This window comes from Hakea prostrata, chromosome 3, assembly GCF_041222555.1.
Source record: "Hakea prostrata isolate BN-2017 chromosome 3, UWA_Hpros_2, whole genome shotgun sequence".
Taxonomy (NCBI): domain Eukaryota; kingdom Viridiplantae; phylum Streptophyta; class Magnoliopsida; order Proteales; family Proteaceae; genus Hakea; species Hakea prostrata.
Window position 1 is genome coordinate 21431794 of NC_142602.1, and position 19453 is coordinate 21451246.

At 37.0% G+C, this 19453-nt stretch overlaps 2 protein-coding genes and 1 pseudogene across 8 annotated transcripts; 1 reads left to right on the plus strand and 2 right to left on the minus strand.

The window, feature by feature from the left end:
* Nucleotides 1–409: 409 nt before the first annotated feature.
* Nucleotides 410–4576, plus strand: LOC149021549 (receptor-like protein 13; annotated as a pseudogene). The gene is made up of 7 exons (XR_016172343.1): nucleotides 410–798; nucleotides 896–1051; nucleotides 1244–1400; nucleotides 1527–1598; nucleotides 1793–1952; nucleotides 2061–2219; nucleotides 2639–4576. The product of XR_016172343.1 is annotated as a receptor-like protein 13 (transcript).
* A 4689-nt stretch (nucleotides 4577–9265) lies between these two features.
* On the minus strand, nucleotides 9266–13623 carry LOC149021550 (putative late blight resistance protein homolog R1A-10). Of its 6 annotated transcripts, none has more exons than XM_089149774.1 (3): nucleotides 10467–13623; nucleotides 10303–10354; nucleotides 9266–9797 (listed from the first exon to the last, which is right to left on the minus strand). In XM_089149774.1, exons 1-2 carry the CDS (start codon nucleotides 13310–13312, stop codon nucleotides 10303–10305), a joined length of 2898 nt encoding a protein of 965 aa, XP_089005900.1. In that variant the 5' UTR covers nucleotides 13313–13623; the 3' UTR covers nucleotides 9266–9797. The 6 variants fall into 6 exon arrangements, with proteins under 6 accessions (XP_089005900.1, XP_089005897.1, XP_089005901.1 ...); XM_089149771.1 differs by having other exon boundaries at nucleotides 9266–9851; XM_089149775.1 differs by having other exon boundaries at nucleotides 10294–10354.
* A 3696-nt stretch (nucleotides 13624–17319) lies between these two features.
* On the minus strand, nucleotides 17320–19329 carry LOC149021551 (uncharacterized). The gene has a single exon (XM_089147460.1). It carries the CDS (start codon nucleotides 19327–19329, stop codon nucleotides 17320–17322), a length of 2010 nt encoding a protein of 669 aa, XP_089003586.1.
* Nucleotides 19330–19453: the final 124 nt, after the last annotated feature.

Genomic DNA, 19453 nt, shown 5'->3' on the forward strand with positions numbered 1-19453 from the left:
TCTTAATGGGGTTCATCAGTCTATGTGAAGATATTTTCAAACTTGGCAGCTGATCATTTTCTTAGTAACGACAGGTTGGAAGAAAAGAGCTTATTAATTCATTAATTCGACAACGACTCATCATTGAGATCAAAGAAGAATGCGATCGAATTTTCTACGTTTTATTGACTTGACTTTAGTTGATTTGAGTGATCATCTTCTCAAATTAACGACAGGTTGGAAGGTAAAGACCTTAATTAATTAATTAATTAATTCGACAACGACTCATCCATGAGATGAAAGAAGAATGCGATCGATTTTTCTGCGTTTTATTGACTTGCTCACTTCAGTTGACTTGGATACCTTTATATGTCTCTTGCCTAAAATCTTCTTTCATCTACAAATCTGTAAGCAGTTCGACTAGTCGATCATGGGAACTTCTTCCTTTTCTTCTTCTCAGGTGATTAATGCAATACTTTTCTGTAAGTTATTTATTGTGTTTCTGTTTTAAGGTTTATGGTTCAGAAAATTGTTTGGAGGAAGAGAGGATTGCTCTCCTACGGCTCAAGGATTCTTTCGATTATACAAATGGTTTTGCTTTTAATAATGAGTGGGTGGGAGATAACTGTTGTGAATGGAGTTCTATAACCTGTGATTCTACATACCATGTGATTTCTATTTCGTTTTTCGATCTTTACATCGGAAGAAAAGTTCAATTAGAAAAATGGTACCCAAATGCTTCTTTGTTTACCCATTTCAAGGAGTTACAATCTCTAGATTTATCATTCAACAACATTGGAGGTTGGATTATGCCACAAGGTTAGTACTTGATCATCAATTATTTTACTTGATGGATCATGATTGTTCTTGCATCCTAAATAACTCCGAATTACATTGATTATTGCTTATGATGCAGCGTTATGTAAACTACGGAGTCTCACAACATTGGGTTTAAGTGGGAATAGTTTGGACGATGAAGGCCTTCCAAGGTGTCTTGCACGTGGACTTACATCTTTAGAAGAGATTAGCTTAGATAACAATTCTAAGAACCTACCATCCCCTTTATTATCAGGTAATTATGATAATGATGAATTTCATTGATGGCATCTTGGCTTTGCCCAATAATTTCTGAAATTAGTTCATGAAGAATTCTACCTAGGTTTTAGTATGTTGTTTTTCAATCGATCAAGCTACGTATGCTGTTGAATAATTTTACTTGGCCTTAATTTAATTTGTGTCATGTATGGTGGTGGTGGTGGTGCAGCATTATGTGGGTTAAGGAATCTCCGCAAGTTACATTTAAGTTCTAATGTTCTTAGTAATGGAAGTCTTCCACCTTGTCATGTTGGATACATTCTCTACTTTGGAAAGTCTGGACTTATCCAATTTTACTTTTGAAGAATCATCTAGTGTCCTAACAGGTACAATGGGGAAAAGTCTTCGTATCTACAAACAATATTTTTCTATTTATTTTTGGTTTTAAATAAAATCAAAGAACTCTTCGTATATATATAAAGGCTCTTTTTCTGAATCTTCATGTATTTCAGCATTACAAGGAGCAAGAAATCTTCAAGAACTGAATCTGCGGTATAACATTCTCAGTGATAGAACCATGAGAGGTAGAAAATACTGAATCTACAATATGACTTGAAGTTAATTAGAGATAGAGATACATTTGCTATCAATTACTACAAAATAATAAATCTATCAATAAGTAGATATCATAAATGATCTATTTTTTCTTTTCTTTTTATAATTTTTTATGTATCCTATCTTTTTTTTTTGGTAAACTTATGTATCCTATCACGTGCAGCATTATGTGGAGTAATGACGAATCTCAGAACATTGGATTTAAGTTGTAGCAACCTCAATGTGCAACATATACCACCTTGTCTAACGGAGTCATTCTTCTTTAGAGAATCTTTATCTACTGAATGTCACTTTTACCAAAGAGCCAACAACTCTCCTAAAAGGTAAATATTAAAACAATTTTATACATTCTTCTTAAACTATAAACTCATTAATTGTAATTTGACTAACGTGTGATACATAGTGTATATATAAATATGTGTGTGTTACAGGACTAACATGTGGGTCGAAGAAACTCAAAATGTTGGAACTGAGTAAAAGTGGTCTCAATGATGAAGACTTACCTTCATGCCTATTCTATAACAACTCCGTACTCCAAGAACTGCACTTATCATTAAATAATTTTAAAGGTTCACTTGACTTTTCAACAGGTACTACGTTAATTAAGAAGCCCATTTGTTACTAGAAAAAGAAATTACTATTCTTTTCCTTGTCAATTATATTATAGATCTTAATTCTCCATTTTATATGTCTAATTTTTGCATTTTTAAGTTCTTAATTAAGAAACTGGACTATGACCTTCAAATGGTGCTCCTGGAACAAGTTGGAGCTGTCAGATTTTTTTCTTTTCTTTTAAGCTAATCCCATTCTGAGATCTCTTTGTTTTTTTGCCCAAGTGAGGCCTAGCTGATTTATTTTTAGATCTTATTTTTAGCAAAGATCAGCATAGTGGTACCCCTACATGAATAAACCCTTGATCCTCTACCAAATGAAGTGTCTTCTTTAATTTCCATTATACTAATTGATGAAAATCTCATGCTTTCTTAATTATTTCATATTTATTCTGCAGGGGTTTGTAAATTGAGGAAGCTAGAGGTGTTGGATCTTCACATGAACTCTATGCAGAACATCGATTGGACATGTTTGAGCCAATTGAATTCCTTACAAATCCTTGATCTTTCTCAAAACCAAATTGTAGGCCCTATGCCTCATTCAATTTCAAACCTAAGTTCTCTTGTCAGCTTTGACATCTCTAAAAATAAGTTTGAAGGAGTGGCTTTCTTCTCTATGTTTGCTAATCTTTCAAAACTTGAACAGATTGACCTTTCAGACAATAGAGATTTGAAAGTTGAAACCGAGTTTCCAACTTGGGTTCCATCTTTCCAATTAAATTCCTTAAGCTTGAATAATTGTAAACTCAAGACTGTTCCCCTCTTCATCTCCACCCAATCCAACCTACATGAGTTGTCTTTGTCATACAACTCAATTCAAGGAACAATTCCATCTTGGTTGTTGTATAATGCTTCTTTGTATCTATACGCTTTATCCTTGAGGAGTAACCAATTGCATGACCCATTACCATTGCCTTTCAAAAATGAAACATCAACTCTTAATAGTCTTGACATTTCTGACAACAATTTCCAAGGGAAGCTTCCTAGGAACATGAATGTGCTTTTCCCAAATCTAGCATTTTTGAACATGTCTAGAAACAAGCTTGAAGGTTTTATTCCTCCCTCATTTAGTTTAATTGATCTAAATATGTTAGACTTGTCAGATAATCACTTTGTTGGTGGAGTACCCCATGGGTTAATTCAAAATAATACTTCACTGTTACATTTAATCCTATCAAAGAATAATTTACATGCAATGGCAAGAGTTTCTAATATGACAAATCTTCGCACCTTGAGTCTTGATGATAATTTCTTCACACGACCCTTCTCTATCACTCCTTCAAGTGTGCCCTCACTTGTGCTTCTTGACATAAGTGGGAATTTTATACTCGACCACATCCAAGATTGGTTGTCTATTGAGTTCCCAAACTTGATCTCACTTCTTATGAACGATAACCAGTTTGTTGGTTATCTTCCTCCATCATTGTGCCGAATGAGTAAGTTACGTATTTTGGATCTTTCGAATAACAATATATCGGGAACTATACTTTCTTGCTTCAACAATATCACTTCTTGGATGAAAGAATCCCAAGTAGATGACCTTTTTGGATTTGATGTTGGGTGGGTAGGCGAAGAAGATACATACAATCTAAATTTTGCCACGAAAGGAAATTTGTACACATACAAAGGTCTTCCTCTTCACCAAATGACAGGGATCGATTTATCTCTAAACCAATTATCTGGTGATATACCATCTCAAATTGGGGAGCTGAGAGGCTTGCGTTCACTGAATCTTTCTCACAATTCTCTGATGGGCTATTTACCAGAATCCTTCCAAGAATTGAAACTGGTGGAGAGTTTGGATCTGTCCCACAATAAGTTGGTCGGAATGATACCTCCTCAGCTGATTCAACTCTCTTTCTTATCTACTTTTAATGTGGCTTTTAATCAACTCTCTGGAAAGATCCCTTATGAGAAGAATTTTGCTACTTTCACAAAGGAAAGCTATGCTGGTAATCTAAGACTTTGTGGACCTCCACTTGAAGTCAATTGTTCAACACCCCAACCACATCTCAGTGAACAGAAGGAAGGTGATGATGAAGAACAAAGTTTGCTCGACAATAACTTATTCTTCTATTCATATGTGGCTATTTGTTTTCTCTTGGGGTTCTGGGCTATTGTTGCCCCTCTTCTTCTCAGTAGAAGTTGTCGACGAAAGTACTACAAAATTGTGGATCAATGCATTGATTAGTGTAGTGATAAGCTCTTTTGGTATTTGTATTATATTAAAAACTACTAGTATATTTATTACGACTCAATAAAAAGTAGTATGAGACTTCTACTACCTAGGTGAGAATTATTTTTCATTTTTGAGAATAATGTATTTACCACTTATACACGCACACATTCTCTCTCTGACAAGGAAGGGTTAGGTTTTCATGTTGGGCGTAAAATTCAAAAGCATATACTTGGGGTTGAGATTGAACCTATATCGAATCAAATTGTTGGAATCAGCTTGAAAGTTAAATGCAGTTCAATCATTTATCACAATTTCTTGAACCATGCATACGCCATATATGGAGTTTCTACTTTGAGAAGGGAAAGTGACACTACATGCATTTCCCTATGGAATTGCAATGACATTCTCTTTTCATATTTTCTTGTTTTCCTTTTTACAGGTGACCCACTTTAGTAGGAGTAAAATTCCAAGCACCCCACTTTAGTGCCAAATATTACAGGTGGCCCACTTAAAAGTTACAAGTTATCCACAATTAACAGTTTGAGCTCGATGCTGTCAAGTCATTCAATTTCTTAAAGTGAAATGACCATAATGCTTTTAGGGGTAGTGTAATAACTAACCAATTCTTAGGTGGGTGAAGGTAGATGGATTCTTCATTCACCCATCTTCTTCCTACATGTTGCCGGAAACCACCTACCACCATCAAAAACCACCAAACCCCTTCCCCTGCCACCTACACCTTGAAGAAGGGAGCCAATTTAGTCCACTAGATGACCAAACCTTCCTCTATCAATACAACAAGGATCTAAGTGCTCGAGCCATATAATATTAATATTTGATACATTTACAACTTGTTCAAACTTTTTTTTAATTTTTTCTTATTTTATTTTAACAAATACCTTTTAAACAAAATTCCCTCCTCCCAACACCAAAAGAAAAACAAAAAATTAGTCACAATAGAAAATAAGAAAGAAACATAAAATTAAATCCTAAGCTAAAACAAGTTGTTTTTTTTCATTGGCATCAACATGGCCATTAAATACTATTATCCTTTTAAAAGAACATTATTGTCAAAACATGGATGAATGGTTTCAAAACATTAAAAAATAATAATGAAATTTTATTAGGAAAATATCATCTGCTGTGTACTAACATGTCAAATAACGTAAAAACTACTAATTTTTTTTCAAAAAATTTAAAATCTAAGCCTTTAACTACAACCTTCTTTTTTGGTATAAAATTGCATTATTGTGTACAACAGAAGAATTTTTTTCTTCTTCATTTTATTAAGCATTTAATTTCAAAATAAATGTTCTATTTGAATAAATTAAAGGTGATGAATTGTTTAAGAATGAAACAATTATAAACAGATTCTTTTTGCGCAAACTTCTTCCTCATTAGTTTATTCCAAAAATTAAACTTTTCCACTACTGTTACATTTTTTTGGGTAAATTTGTTACATGACCTCTATGTAAAACAATCTACAATGTTTTCTAACAATGCAAACCAAACCCAGGATAAATACAATCACAAACTTATAGATAAATGCGACAAACCCTATTCATCCAATATATCTTTTAACTTAAAACCAATAAATAATTTCAAAAATTAAAAAAAAAAAAATCCATCTCTAAAGTCTATCTATCAATGCTTCTTCTTCTTCTTCTTCTTTTTTTTCCTTTCTTTTTGTGGTTGCATCTATTTATGTATTTCAATTTTCACGTACAATAAAGTTTATTTCTTTTTCTTTTTCTTTTTTTTTTTAAAAAAAAATTCCACAAACAAATGAAAGGGCAAAGGAAGAAATAGTGAGAAAAATCCCTTTTAAGTTTTCAAAAATGACTTGGGCCTGGACTGTGGCCCATGGGCTGCTTTTTTATCTTTGATGGAATTTATCCTCTCAAGCTGAAGCCCATAGACTTAAATGTTGCGCATTAAGTGCTCAACACCTGCTGCCAACGGTTGAGATTGAAATCTTGATTCGATCTCAACCGTTGGGAGCATAGTGTTGAGCATTTAATGCACAACACTGAAGTTGAACCCCACTCACAGATGTATCTATGTGTTTGTGAAGAGACACAACATGCATATAAGCGGTGGCAATACATTAATTTCAAAAAGGAAAAGAAAATTCTCACCTAACTGGACAATTCAAACTGCTGTTCGGTTGGTGTTGCCAGGAGAGCTTGCGAAGCATGCTGTTTTTGAAGGGACTAAGGTTGTTACTAAGTTCACGAGTTCTTAGGGTTTCTTTAATCGTAGGTGTTGGTTTTAGGGTTTCTCTAGCATTATTGTGTTTAATTTCGAATCGATGTACAAGTTGTAAAGATTAGATTTACAATTTATTGTTCGGTGTAATTCTCTGGGTTTCTTCTATCTATGGATCGCCATTTTCTTGCAAAGAGGACAAAACGCTGCAGATCTTCCTTCCATTTCTACACTTGTTCTTCCTAACGTTGGCATCTTTATCATCTCAAAACATTTAAAATCCCATGGATTACAGATTCCTTTGATGAGAAAACATCTGACCCTGTGATTTTCACATTGTTAATGGCCAAAATCCTATAAAATCAAAACTCTTGGTAATGTCAAGATCTTGACTGGAAATCCTTGTCCTCAAGTGAAAAATATTTGAATGGATCTTGTATTTTCCAAAACCTTTCTACAGAACGAAGTACCTGATGTGCTGCATGATGGGGTTAGGAAATGGAAGACGAAGTCTCCTCTTTACATATAAGGTTTTTTTTCAAGTAAAATGATTTTGATCATTGGATTAGAATCCTCAAGGTGTCAAGAATCCAATGTCTAACTAAGCTAACATGAGGGCGTTAGTACTAGAGCAGATAAAAACCCGTTGAAATCTCCTTGTAATCACTGATTTTGCTATATAAAAGTAAAGTAAATGTTATTGTGGAAATGATAATAGAAACAGAATAAATGTAGTATCCTCTATTGATTTTAGCCTTTTTTTTTTTTTTAAGTGGCAAAAAGGAAATGATAAATCTAAGATTACATAAGAATGTTATTAATAAAATAAAAAACGACTTACCAAATAATAATATCTATACAAACAACAATATCTATATGATTACCTCAAGCAATAATAGACTTTACCTTGATTCTAATGCCGACTTATCTGGCATTCAATATTTGACTCTTAACAACAATAAATTAACCAGTTAAGGCCATTGAAATTTTGGTACGAGGCTTTCTCTATTGTTGTCTTTCTTATTAATCACCTACCTACTATTGCTTTAAATTCTGAAACTCCTTTTCATAAGCTTTTATTATTTATAATATATTATCTCGCCTCAGTAAAAAATAAAAAATCAATGTTTTTTGTGAACTAAAAATGACTTAGTTCGAAAAATAAAAATAATATAAAAAATGAATTTATAGTCTAATATGATCAAAATGACTGAAGGTCAAAGTCGAGACTTATAGTTATATCAATGTTAATATGAAGATTATGGTAAAAATCTAGTACATGATCAATGTCAAATTAACATTAAGTTAGAGCCAAAATTAAGGTCATGATAGGACCAAAATCAGATGGATGCTTACAACATTGGTAATGAGGATATAATTTATTTTTATTAATTTTTTACAAAATATGATCATGTTTTTAAAATTTTACACGTGTCAAGTATTCACCCATGTGGATTAGAATTAAATCCAGACTCAAATCATGGCCAAAATCATGGGCAAGGCCAAGATCAGGGCTAAGATCAGGGTCAGAATCAAAGGCCAAAATCAAGGTCAAGATTAGGGTCAGAATTAGGGCCAAAGTCAGGACCAATATCAAGGTCAAGATCAGGGTCAAGATCAGGGCCAAAATCAAGGCTAGAATCAGAGCCAGAATTAGAGCCAAAATCAGGGTCAAAATCAGGGACAGATGGAATGGGTTAAGCGGGCCAGAGAGTAATCCTAGGTCTACCCTTGGCTCTAGTTCAGGGCCAAAATATTTTGGCTCTAACCCGCCCTTAGGGTCAAAATCTTTAGCCCAAGCCTTATTTAGGGTCAAGGTCGCTAGGGCCAAACTTGCACCCCTAGTTTTCACAGATAATGTTTGTCGCTAGGCATGTTCCCTTCGCTAGGGAATCTGTCTGATAGTAGTCTTGACCATGAGAAGTCTCACTTTGATTTTTATTTATTTTTTATTGTTATTCTTGTTGTTGTTAGTAGTTGTGTATGAATCTAAACATTACCCCGAGAGTTTCTTCCTCCGATAAAAATATACCCATGATTCTGTCGACTCATTGAGCAGCTGGCTTACTGATGGAAGAACACTTTCCTGTTAGGGATTTCTGCAGTTTTCATGGATGGTAACTATTAATTGTCTTCTGTAATTTTGGAATCCTCTTGTCTGATTTCAGGAGCTGAAAATTTATTGTCTATGTCTATTAATTCTCAACCGATCTCGTCTTCATTCAGTATTTTTGGGTTGAGGCATGAGCCTTTATATTTTGTGAAGAGTAAGTAATTTGTTGATAATAATGTGGCTCAGGCTTCAGCCTTGCTAGGGTTAGATGATTGGTTCTCGAGGAGGAGCAATGACATTAATAACCCATCAGATTCAGGTATACAGGGCTGCCTTAACTTGAATTTTATTTGTTCTGAGGCTAGACGCTGGTGGGAACTAGGAATAGCTGATGATTTTATGTCCAGTTGTAGCTTTCTTATACTTAGTCAGGATGACCCTTGATGTTTTAAATTATAAATTATTTATCAGAGGAAACATGAGAAATATCGAATATTGATTGGTTTTTGCATTTTGCAATTCAGGAACCCTAATTCTGTTGCTGGATGCCACATCGGTTCCAACGTTTCTTTCAGGTTTGTTTCCATTCGATTAGGTGATATTTTTGTTATGTAATTCAGTTTTGAGAAGTGATTCTGCATGGATTAAAGATCCAATGATTCAATGGAGTTTCTGGGTTCGTAATTCTATCTCTAAACCTTAATTTTACTTGCTCATGTCAGATGCATTTGCTGGTTGTTAGGTTTGGTAGATTTTTTAAACTCTCTCTGTTAAAATTTGATTGCTCTCTCTTTTCTATTTTTTCTTTTCTCGATTACTAAGAAAAAAGGAAACACAGTAGAAGATTGCTCCCTTTCATCCTTGATGATATCCAAAAGCATAACCAACAAATTCTAATAAAAGTTCAAGAAAATGACATGATGCATGTCTCTAAAACTTAAATAAGTTTGTAACACAACACAACCAAACTGCCAGTTTTTAATTGAATGAATGAGTCGATTTGCTTCTCAATCCTCTATCACAATTATAGTTCTCAGATATCATGTTAATTCGATCAATGTTTGACTCATAGCCATTGGTGATGTGCTTGCTAGCGCTATTCCTGTATCCCAGAAACCTGCTTCCAAATAGAATAACTAGCGTTGAAATCTCCTTGTAATCTGTGATTCTGCTGTATAAAAGTAAAGTAAATGTTGTTGTGGAAATGAGAATAGAAACAGAATAAATGTAGTATCTTATATTGATTTCACCCTTTTTAAGTGGCAAAATTAAGGAAATGATAATCTAAGATGACACAAGAATGTTATTACTAAAATGAAAAACGACTTACCAAATAATATATCTTTACAATCAACAATATCTATATTATTAACTCAAGTGATAATAGACTTTACCTTGATTCTAATGTCGACTTAACTGGCATTCATATTTGACTCAAACAACAAAGCAATGTCCAAAACATTAGTCAAACACAAGCTAGTGTAGAAACAGTAAATAAAACTTTATCAAAAATGAAAAAAAAAAAAAAAAAAAAAAAAAAAAAAAAAACAATAAATGAAAGCATCATATGAACAAGTGTATGATAAATTCGAAGATAGTAGTGAAACTGGCACCTTGATTACCTAAGGAGTAGGAGGCTCTGAGTTTGACTTCTCTTTACAGTTTTCGAGGAATCTGAATGGTTTAAATATTTATATATATCAGCATTAATGAAATTTTGTGACTAAGTGTAAAACTCTATTGCCTATCAGAAAGTATTAACAAGAATTAAATGGAGAAAAATTACCTGCGAATCTCAGGATAAATCGCCAAGTGAAATCCTTCTTTTCCTTTTAAAAATCGAGGAAGATTATCTACTAATTCTTCGGAACACCATGCGAGCTGCAATTTCTGGAGTGTGGACATGTCCCATAGTTCATCAGGAAGCTTTGGTAGTTGAGAACAGTTACTCAAGACTAGCTGCTTAAGCTTTGGCATCGCCCTTTTATCAAGAATCCATGTAACAATATTTGATTTTGCAAGTTGCAGCACTTGCAATTCAGGAAATGGCTCTTCTCCAAGGACCTCTAATTTGTCATTGTCAAAATTTGTCTGCAGCTTTAGAATTTGAAGGTTTGGCAGGTTCCCAAACATCTTAATAGCATCAAGCTGAAGAAGTGCTCCTTTCACAGTTATCTTGGTAATGGTTGCAGGCAATGTGATTCTCTCTTTGAAGGTACATTCCTCTGCAAACTTCAACGACTGAAGGTGTTGTAAGTTAAAAGTGGCTTTCTGATCTTCTTTGGAGGCACACCGATAACCATTTAATCCTAATTTTCTCAAATTAGGAGCCTTCTCTGCGATACGGATGTTACCTCTAGGATCATTTGATATGTAAGTCAGCGTAAGGAGGTTCGGAAGATGGTCTTCAATTCCAGCTTTAGGCAACCTACTTCGCCCACCTAAATACAGGTGCCTCAATCTTCGCATCTTCCATATATCCACTGGAAGCTTGGAAAATGAGGCTTGCCGCAAATCAATTGTTTGGAGATTCCAAAGGTTGAATATAGCAGACATGGGAAGTGTGATGTTCTTAGCAGGTTTCACCTTCAAGTACCTCAAATGAATTAGGTTTTTGATTGAATCATCGAGTTTGTTCCGTGCTTCATGGTTCCCAACATTTAGTACCCTAAGCAGTTGAAAATGTTGGAAAAACAATTTCCAATCTTCTTTCGAAAAGCTTTGAGTATCTTGGCTGAAAGAAGAGAAGGAGCGAACATATGAACAAGAGCCAGCTGGGTGGGAGTAGGGGTTTACTGAGTTGGATAAGTACTCTCTGCAGTTACCAAGAATTGAGAGTTTCTTTGATCTGGTCTGATGATCCGTAGCAGCAGTACTTATACTAGAATGATCTCCACCGGTATGAACCTCCAGAAGTCCTTCTTTTGACAAATGAATGCAGAAGTCCCGTAATATATCATGAATACGGCATGATTTTGCCTCGCCGTTGATCGTAGTTTTGGATATTAGAATCAAGCGTAGTTCAATAAGCTCTTGTAGATGGTATTCAGCAACATCTTCCATTGTGAGGCTTGCATCATCCTCCTGCACGACTATCAGTCCTTCAGCTACCCATAACTGGATCAGTTGCTTTACTGAAATCTCTCTGTCCTCCGGGAAAATACCGAGATAGAGAAAGCAAGATTGCAGGGTTTGGGGTAACATATGGAAACACAAGGCCAAGATGTCCATCTGCTGATCGAGATCCCCAGTTAGTTCCTCGTTAATTTGACCGGCTATAATGGACCAACTGGATCTATACTCATCACCGTCAATGGCTCTTAGAATGTGAGCCACCACAGAAATCACAAGTGGTCGCCCACAACAGCTTCTTACAATCCTTCTTCCGTGAGCTTCCAGTTCTTGATGATCACCAGGGCAGCATGCTTTTCGGAAATATAAATCACAGAAGAGCACCCAACTGGCGTCATGGTTGAGGGGTTTTAGTTCGAAACAATAACATTCAAAAATCTCTTCCGCGTCGCCATCGTAGTGGTCGCCCCAGTTTACGCGTTCAGGAACATCAATCTTGAACAAGTCTTGGGGAAGGGTGAATGATCTTTTACCAGGTCTAGTTGCATAAGAAGCCACCTCCGGTGAACGGGTAGTTATTAAAACTCGACTAGAATCAGTATCATCATCATCGGGGAAGAGATCTTTCAATTCATCCCACGCATGGGTATCCCAAACATCGTCGATCACTATGACATACAAACGACCCTTCAATTGTTTCCAGAGTTGGTTTTTCAACTCCCGCTCGTCCATCTCATGGATCGTTTCGTTGATCCCCATGATATCGTTTAGAAGGCTCAGCAGCAAATCCCTCATCACATATGTTTTAGAGACCGACAACCACCCACAGAATGTAATACTTTTAAAAGCATGATAAAGCATTCTTGCGAGGGTGGTCTTACCTGTTCCTCCTTCTCCCGTGATTGCAATGACATTTAGCTGCTGCTTTGTTCCCTTTGTTATGGCCAACCGATCGAACATTAAATGTGCGTACAACATGATACCCGTGGCATCAGCAACTCCATCGACGACCTGCGCTTGCGTTCTTGGGATTCCTGTTGATTGTCTAGCATTTTCCTTGAGTAAAATGCGGCAGAACTGGTCGAAATGAATGTATTTGATGATGAGGCTAAATACTGATTTGGCCAGTTCATCGACGTCAAGACCGAATGCAGCCGCAGGGTTGTACTTGCAGGCGAGTTGAAGAAGTGGTTCTTCATCTTCATCTTCATCTTCTTCTGCTGTAGTAGTGGTAGTAGTGCTGTTTTTACTAGTTGTGTGCAGCTGCTGCTTTGCCATGATTTCGAATGCGTCCACCATAACATCGCCAGATTCAACAGCAAAATCCCATATCAGTCCAAACACCTTACTCATCTCATCGTTTGAAGAAGCACTTGCAGCTAGAACATTGTCATCTTCAGAACAATACACGAGTAGAAACCAAAACATTGTCCCAGTCTGCTTACGATACCATGATATTTGATCCCTCAATTCACTCCCAATATCATCTGCCAGTAGTAGGTCCAAGTTATTCGATAGAATCCTCACACTGTGTAATGCTGCCCTTCGATTCCTCGCCATCAGCAGTTAAATCAGTTTCATCTCTTCAGAATACGAAATGGATGGGTTTCTTCTTCAACCCAATCACATCCCCAGTATTTGTTCGAGTGTTAGATCTAGCTTGAACTCTATTATTAATAAAATGATCAAGCTGTACGTACCTCGACCTCTGTCGAGGTTATAATTAAACACAGAAGAAAGCCATTTGTGAGCCACTTGCAGACGAATCACCTCACTGGTTAAGGTGCTACCCGTTAATAAGGTCGACATTCAATGGCATTTTTGCATCCATTTGTTTTAGAAACTGCGGGTGCAGTTGTGGCTACGCATGAAAAATTCATCAAAATGTGAGCCATCGACCTTGAAAGAGGTAAATCAAGAAGACGAAAAGGATTGAAAAACTTTGTTTAATCTCTCCCAAAGTGTTCCTGTCTGGCATTCAAATCACGGGTGAAGGTTGCTGTCCCGTTAATTCATGATAAAGTGAGCCACCGACCTTAAAAGAGGAAAAACAACAACGAGAATAAAACATATTTACTGTAGTGCACATTGGAAGTGGTTAGATTAATGTTGCAATAATTAGTTAATTCTACTTATTAGCTTTGATGGCACATGGGAAGTGGTTAGATTAATATTGCAATAAAATAATATTTGTACTTGTATGTCCAGTAAATTATATTTAAGGTTTAAAGTACCGGTACCGAGTATTGTTTCGATTAGGTGATTTTAAGAGATGTATTGTATCACAAAAGGGGTGATAAAGCTAAACGTCAATGGGATTAAAACCAATTTTGAAGCCGAATTTAATTCATTTGTGTGAAACTTACGACCAATTTTGAAGCTGAATTTAATTCATTTGTGTGGAACCTAGAATGAAACTAAGGAGATGGGGGGGGGGGGGGGGTTATGAAATTATGGTTCGAGTGTGATTATGTAGCGGTGGTGGTTTTAATTCTGAAAAAAAATCCCTCCCTTGGTGTATACAAGTATACAACAAAGATGATGGGGCTACAATATTTGAAGAACTCTGTAACGTACGCAAGAAGATGTATCAAGCTGTAACGTACCTACTATGATTCAGTTTTTTTTTTTTGGGTTGTTACAAACAAGGTAATTTGTAATGAGAATAGGAAAAAGAAAATTTATGTTCCAAAAAAGAAAAAGAAAAAGAAATATTTACATCAAGAAAAGTTACGTTTGCAAATCATTGATTTTTGCCTTCTTTCTCACATTTCGGTATTCTAATATAAAAATTTTAATTATAAAACCCCCTTTTATAATCGTAAGAACTTAAAATCTAAGTTTAATTGTTCATCCCATAGTTTTATTTTTTTCTTTTTACTCCCATTGGTTAATCCCATATTTCGTAACATAATGTTTTTGGATCATTGGATTCACTCCTAAATCATGAGATCCTTTATCAATGGCCAACTCACCTTCCATGGATAGAAGAGCCTCCATGTGCCCCTCAATGTTCCCTACACTATGAATTTGAAATTCAAACCCCACCTTATCAACAAGAGAATTTATAAATTCAATTTGGAGTTCGTGCCCCACCTTATTAATAAGAGCATTTATTTGAATTCCAACTATTTCCTTCACGTGTGAGAAAAAAATAATAAAAAATAACTATTTCCTTCACATTCTTTACACTTTGAGTTTGAAATTCGGGCCCATCTTATCAATAAGAGAATTGTTGCATTCGTACTTGCAAGTGCACAAAGTTACACAAGTGATATAGAAATAAGAGGCTTGTTGTTTCCACGATAATAAAAAAGAATCAAAATCACGTATTAACTTAAAAAACACCTGTAATTATTTAGTCAAACGAATTATCATGAATTAATTAAACTACTAGTTAAATTAACAAAACATGAAAGAATTAACGAAATCGCTAATGAAAACGCAAATAAATGAATGAAATCACCAGGTATTCGATTTCACCAACCGTGATATAACATATTGATCTAAATTCCACCCTTCTCATGCAACCAATTTAATCTCCACCCTTACTAACAAGTTTCCCTATATTAGATTACCTCATCTATTACCATGAGGATCCCTAACGTATCAAACCCCCTACCAATTGCACATAGGAGATCAATTTACTATGTTGCAATGAACCCAAGAAATCCACAAACAAAGTCAAGCAAACCATTATATGTAATTTGCTATTCTTCAACCCTGATCTAGCATGCATTCCTCATTGCGACATAAATGAAAACACACAAATTCATGAATATTGGCTAGATATTCAGACATTAAGTGTGCATGAAATCTCCCATGATTCTAATTTGAAAATTCATATTGTATGCCTGAGAACCGAACATGCGGATGGGAGGCAACTGTGAGCCATCTAGATAGAGACCATTGGATTAGAGTTTGAATCAATGGAAGTGGATGGTGATGATAATGAGTTGGAGTATTCTTGGAATTTGGAAGGAGATCTGACTTGGACGTTGATGGCTTAGTAGATGGATCAAGTGTTCTTTGATGATATGTGTAGAAGGTCCCAAAGATGTAAGACCCTTCTTGAATGTGTAATAGGATCTAGGGTAGAGCCACGGGCTTTCAAAACCTTGAAGCTTAGTTACAAGGGTGGGTCGATTGGCCTGGTTGCCCTGGGCGACTAGCCTAGTTCCAAGAGAAAAAGGGCAAAATGACAAAATGAGATTTTCGAGGCCCTATTTAATGTGTTTTTATTTTTAAACGTGTCATTATGATCCATAGCCGTTATAAGATGTCAGAATGTGTCAAAGAGTGCTTCACGAAGATGAAGGACAATGTGGAGATCTTCTGAAAGGTTTTTCGTACAGTGATTGACTTTTTCTGAGGTAGCACTCATCTCCGTTCATTCTAACTTTTTTTCGCGATTGTTTCCTCTACTGCCTAGACCTTATAGAAGCCTTCTAAGTACTGTAATAGTATAATTCTTATATTTTCATTACTCTAGAGTGAATCTCCATTCGCTCTACATTATTTGTGTTTTTACATATACTTACGGTTGAGATTGAACCTATCGAATCAAATTGTTGGAATCAATTTGAAATTCAATTGTAGTTCAATCATTTATCACAATTCCTTGAACCACGATTGAAGGACATGCATACTCCATGTATGGTTTTCTACTTTAAGAAGGGAAAGCAACACTAGATGCATTTCTTATGGAATTGCAACAAACTTCTCCTCTCATATTTTCTTGTTTTCCTTTTTACAAGTGACCCACTTTAGTAGGGGTTGGGACTTGAGGCACCCTTAGTGCCAAATAGTACAAGTGGCCCACTTCAAAATTATAGGTTACCTACAGTTAACAATTTGAGCTCAATTATGTCAAGTCATTCAAATTTTGAAAGTTAAATAACCATAATGTCCATAGGAATAGCGTAATAATTTAGTTATCCGCCCATGCCTAACCCTTGGGTGGGTGTCCTCCCTTCACCATCTTTTTCTTATACTTCATCAAGACCATTCACCACTGCTAGAAGCCACCACACCCCCTCCTCCTGCCACTTATGCCATGAAGAAGGGAGCGGATCTTGTCCACTTGACGACCATACCTTCCTCTCTCAACGAAACAGTGATCTAAGTGCTCGAGCCATATAATATTAATATTTGATACATTTAGAACTTGTGCAAACTATTCTTAATTTTTTTCTTATTTTCTTTTAGCAATTCTTTTTAAAAAATGGTCGTCAGAATTAATTATGGTGCCTTAGTCAATAACCATCTGGTATATTTCCCTTTTTTTTTTCTTCTTTTCGGTAACCTATTTCCACTTGCTAGTTAAATCAATAGACGATACCGATAGATAATTTTCTACCAAAAAAAACCAATAAATAATTACAAAAATTAAAAAAACCATCGATGCCTAAAGTCTATTGCTTTTTTCTGTTTGGGTTACATCTATTTATGTATTTCTATTTTCACCATACAATCAAATTAATTTCTTTTTCTATTAAAAAAAAAAAAAAAAAAAAACTCCCAAACAAATGAAAAGGCAAGGGAAGAAATAGTGAGCAAAGTCCCTTTTAAGTTTTCAAAAATGACTTGGGCCTGGACTGTGGCCCATGGGCTGCTTTTTTATCCTTGATGGAATTTATCCTCTCAAGCCGAAGCCCATCACGGAACCTGGCAATAAAGGTGTCAGCTTTGGTGTCGACATCTGGACTAGGACAGAACACTGCTCCAATAGCATCTCCACCGTCCATTACCGCCGCCGCCGCAGCAGCTTTCATGGTGGTGGCTGTTGTTGCTGATGTAGATGGTAAAGATTCAGGGTCCTCTGCCTTCGTTGGTGAGTCGACTGGAGAGCTGCTGAGTGAACTGAGATTGCTTCGAACCCTAACGAAACCCCCACGAACGACGAATTTCATCTCCGGCATTCGAAATGGGGGTGGCGGCGGAGGGGGTGGCATTGGAATCAATGGAGACTGTCCTCCGCTGCTCAGGTTCTCTTCTCCTTCGTACAGCATATTAATTGGCTTCGTCCACAATGGAGGTCGCCTACCGCTGGTTGCAGAGCTCCTTTTTCTCTGTTCAGGAAGATCTGATGAGGGTTCTTCTGGTGGTGCTGATGGTGCTTCGCGCTTGGATTTTCGTTTGATTGACGACGAGGTGAGTTTTGGAGGCGGCGGAGGTGGTGGAGGGGGGGATGGATTTAACTGCGAAAGTGAGGATGAATGGATTCTCTTGCTCTTGCTAGGTTTCTTGTACGAGAATAGATTGTAAAATACCGAAGCTGGAGGAGGTGGCGGTGGTGGTGGCGGCGGTGATGGTGGTGGATGCCCTATAGACGAATCTCCTGAATGCGAGTGAGGAGAGATTTGGGTTGTGCCATTGCAGCTATTCTCATCATCCTTGTACTTCTGCTTCTTCTTTTTCTTTCTGTATGGATATAGTGAAGCCAGAGTGTTGGCTATCTCTTTCGCTCCACTCCCTCTCCTATCATTTCTCTCGCTCTTCTGTTCAGATCGATGATGCGCCGCTAGTCTTGGTGGCGGTGGTGGGGGCGGCGGCGGCGGTGATGGAGGCGGCAAGGGTCGACTTTTATTCATCTCCGGCGCTACTTCATTTGAACCTTCTTTCTTTCCGGTATGGAATGTTCGACTCCTTCTATGCTTGACTGCAGGTGGCGGAGGATGTGGTGGCGGCGGCGGCGGCGATGGAGGAGGCAAGGGTCGATTTTCATTAATCTCCGGCGCTACCTCATTTGAACTTTCTGTCTTTTCCTTGCTTTCGACGGTATGAAATGTTCGATTCCTTCTATGCCTGGTTGCTGGTGGCTGCGGTGGAGTGAGAGATGGAGACGGAGGTAGAGGCGATGCAGGGTTTGAAGTCTCCGTTCCCGGTGGCGCTGGTGGTGGTGGTGGTGGTGGTGGAGCCGAATGGTCCGGTCCCAAGCGACGGCGAAAATTTTCCGACGCACCTCGATAAGCATTAAAATCGATGACATTGTCGTCAAAGAAGCGCCATCTATCTTCATCGCCAGAAGCCCATGAAAACTCTTGCTTGAAATCTGGATAGGAGCTGCAATTTCTCCTCAAACGGACCGTGTTCGTCGAAATCGAAATCAAATTGGTCGAATCGTAAGCATTAGAACTACCGACAGACTCGTAGATCCGTGGATCGGAGGAATATTCAAACCATTGACGAGTTGGTGCTGTTGATTGAAGTGGGTTCTCTGAGACGTGAGAAGCGACGCCATTAGCTTCCCTGCTGCTGGAAGAAGACAAGGAGGAGGAGGAGGAGCTATCCTCATAATTCCTGTTGAGAAACCCACAAGCAACAGCGAAGAGAACAAGCAAGAGATTCACTGACTCCCACTTCTTCTTCACCGAACTGGGCGTGGAACCCTGAGAAACAAATGAATTGATGGAAAGAATAACAAAGAATAAGAGAAGTAATGCAGTAATGGCGAGCAACATGATCAACAGAAGAGGATTTGAGAGAGACGATGAGCGACGATGACGGTGACCATATGGATTTGTGCTGGTTTTTAGCCAAAAGGGTGTCGTTGGATTTTCTTCTTCTTCTTCCATCCTCTTTATCTATGTTTTCAGAGAATCCTCTGGTTTGACCTTGTCACTTCTGAGCTTTTGGTGATTTGCAGAAACAGAGAATGGAAAACTGGAGGGCCCAACAAATGAGCTTTTTCAGGTGCCT

Coding starts and splice junctions, on each gene's coding strand:
- LOC149021550 (XM_089149774.1), bottom strand. CDS start 13,312: ATGGCGAGGAATCGAAGGGCAGCATTACACAGTGTGAGGATTCTATCG. Junction 10,355..10,466: donor ATTTATCCTGAGATTCGCAG/GTAATTTTTCTC, acceptor TAAACCATTCAG/ATTCCTCGAAAACTGTAAAG.
- LOC149021551 (XM_089147460.1), bottom strand. CDS start 19,329: ATGGAAGAAGAAGAAGAAAATCCAACGACACCCTTTTGGCTAAAAACC.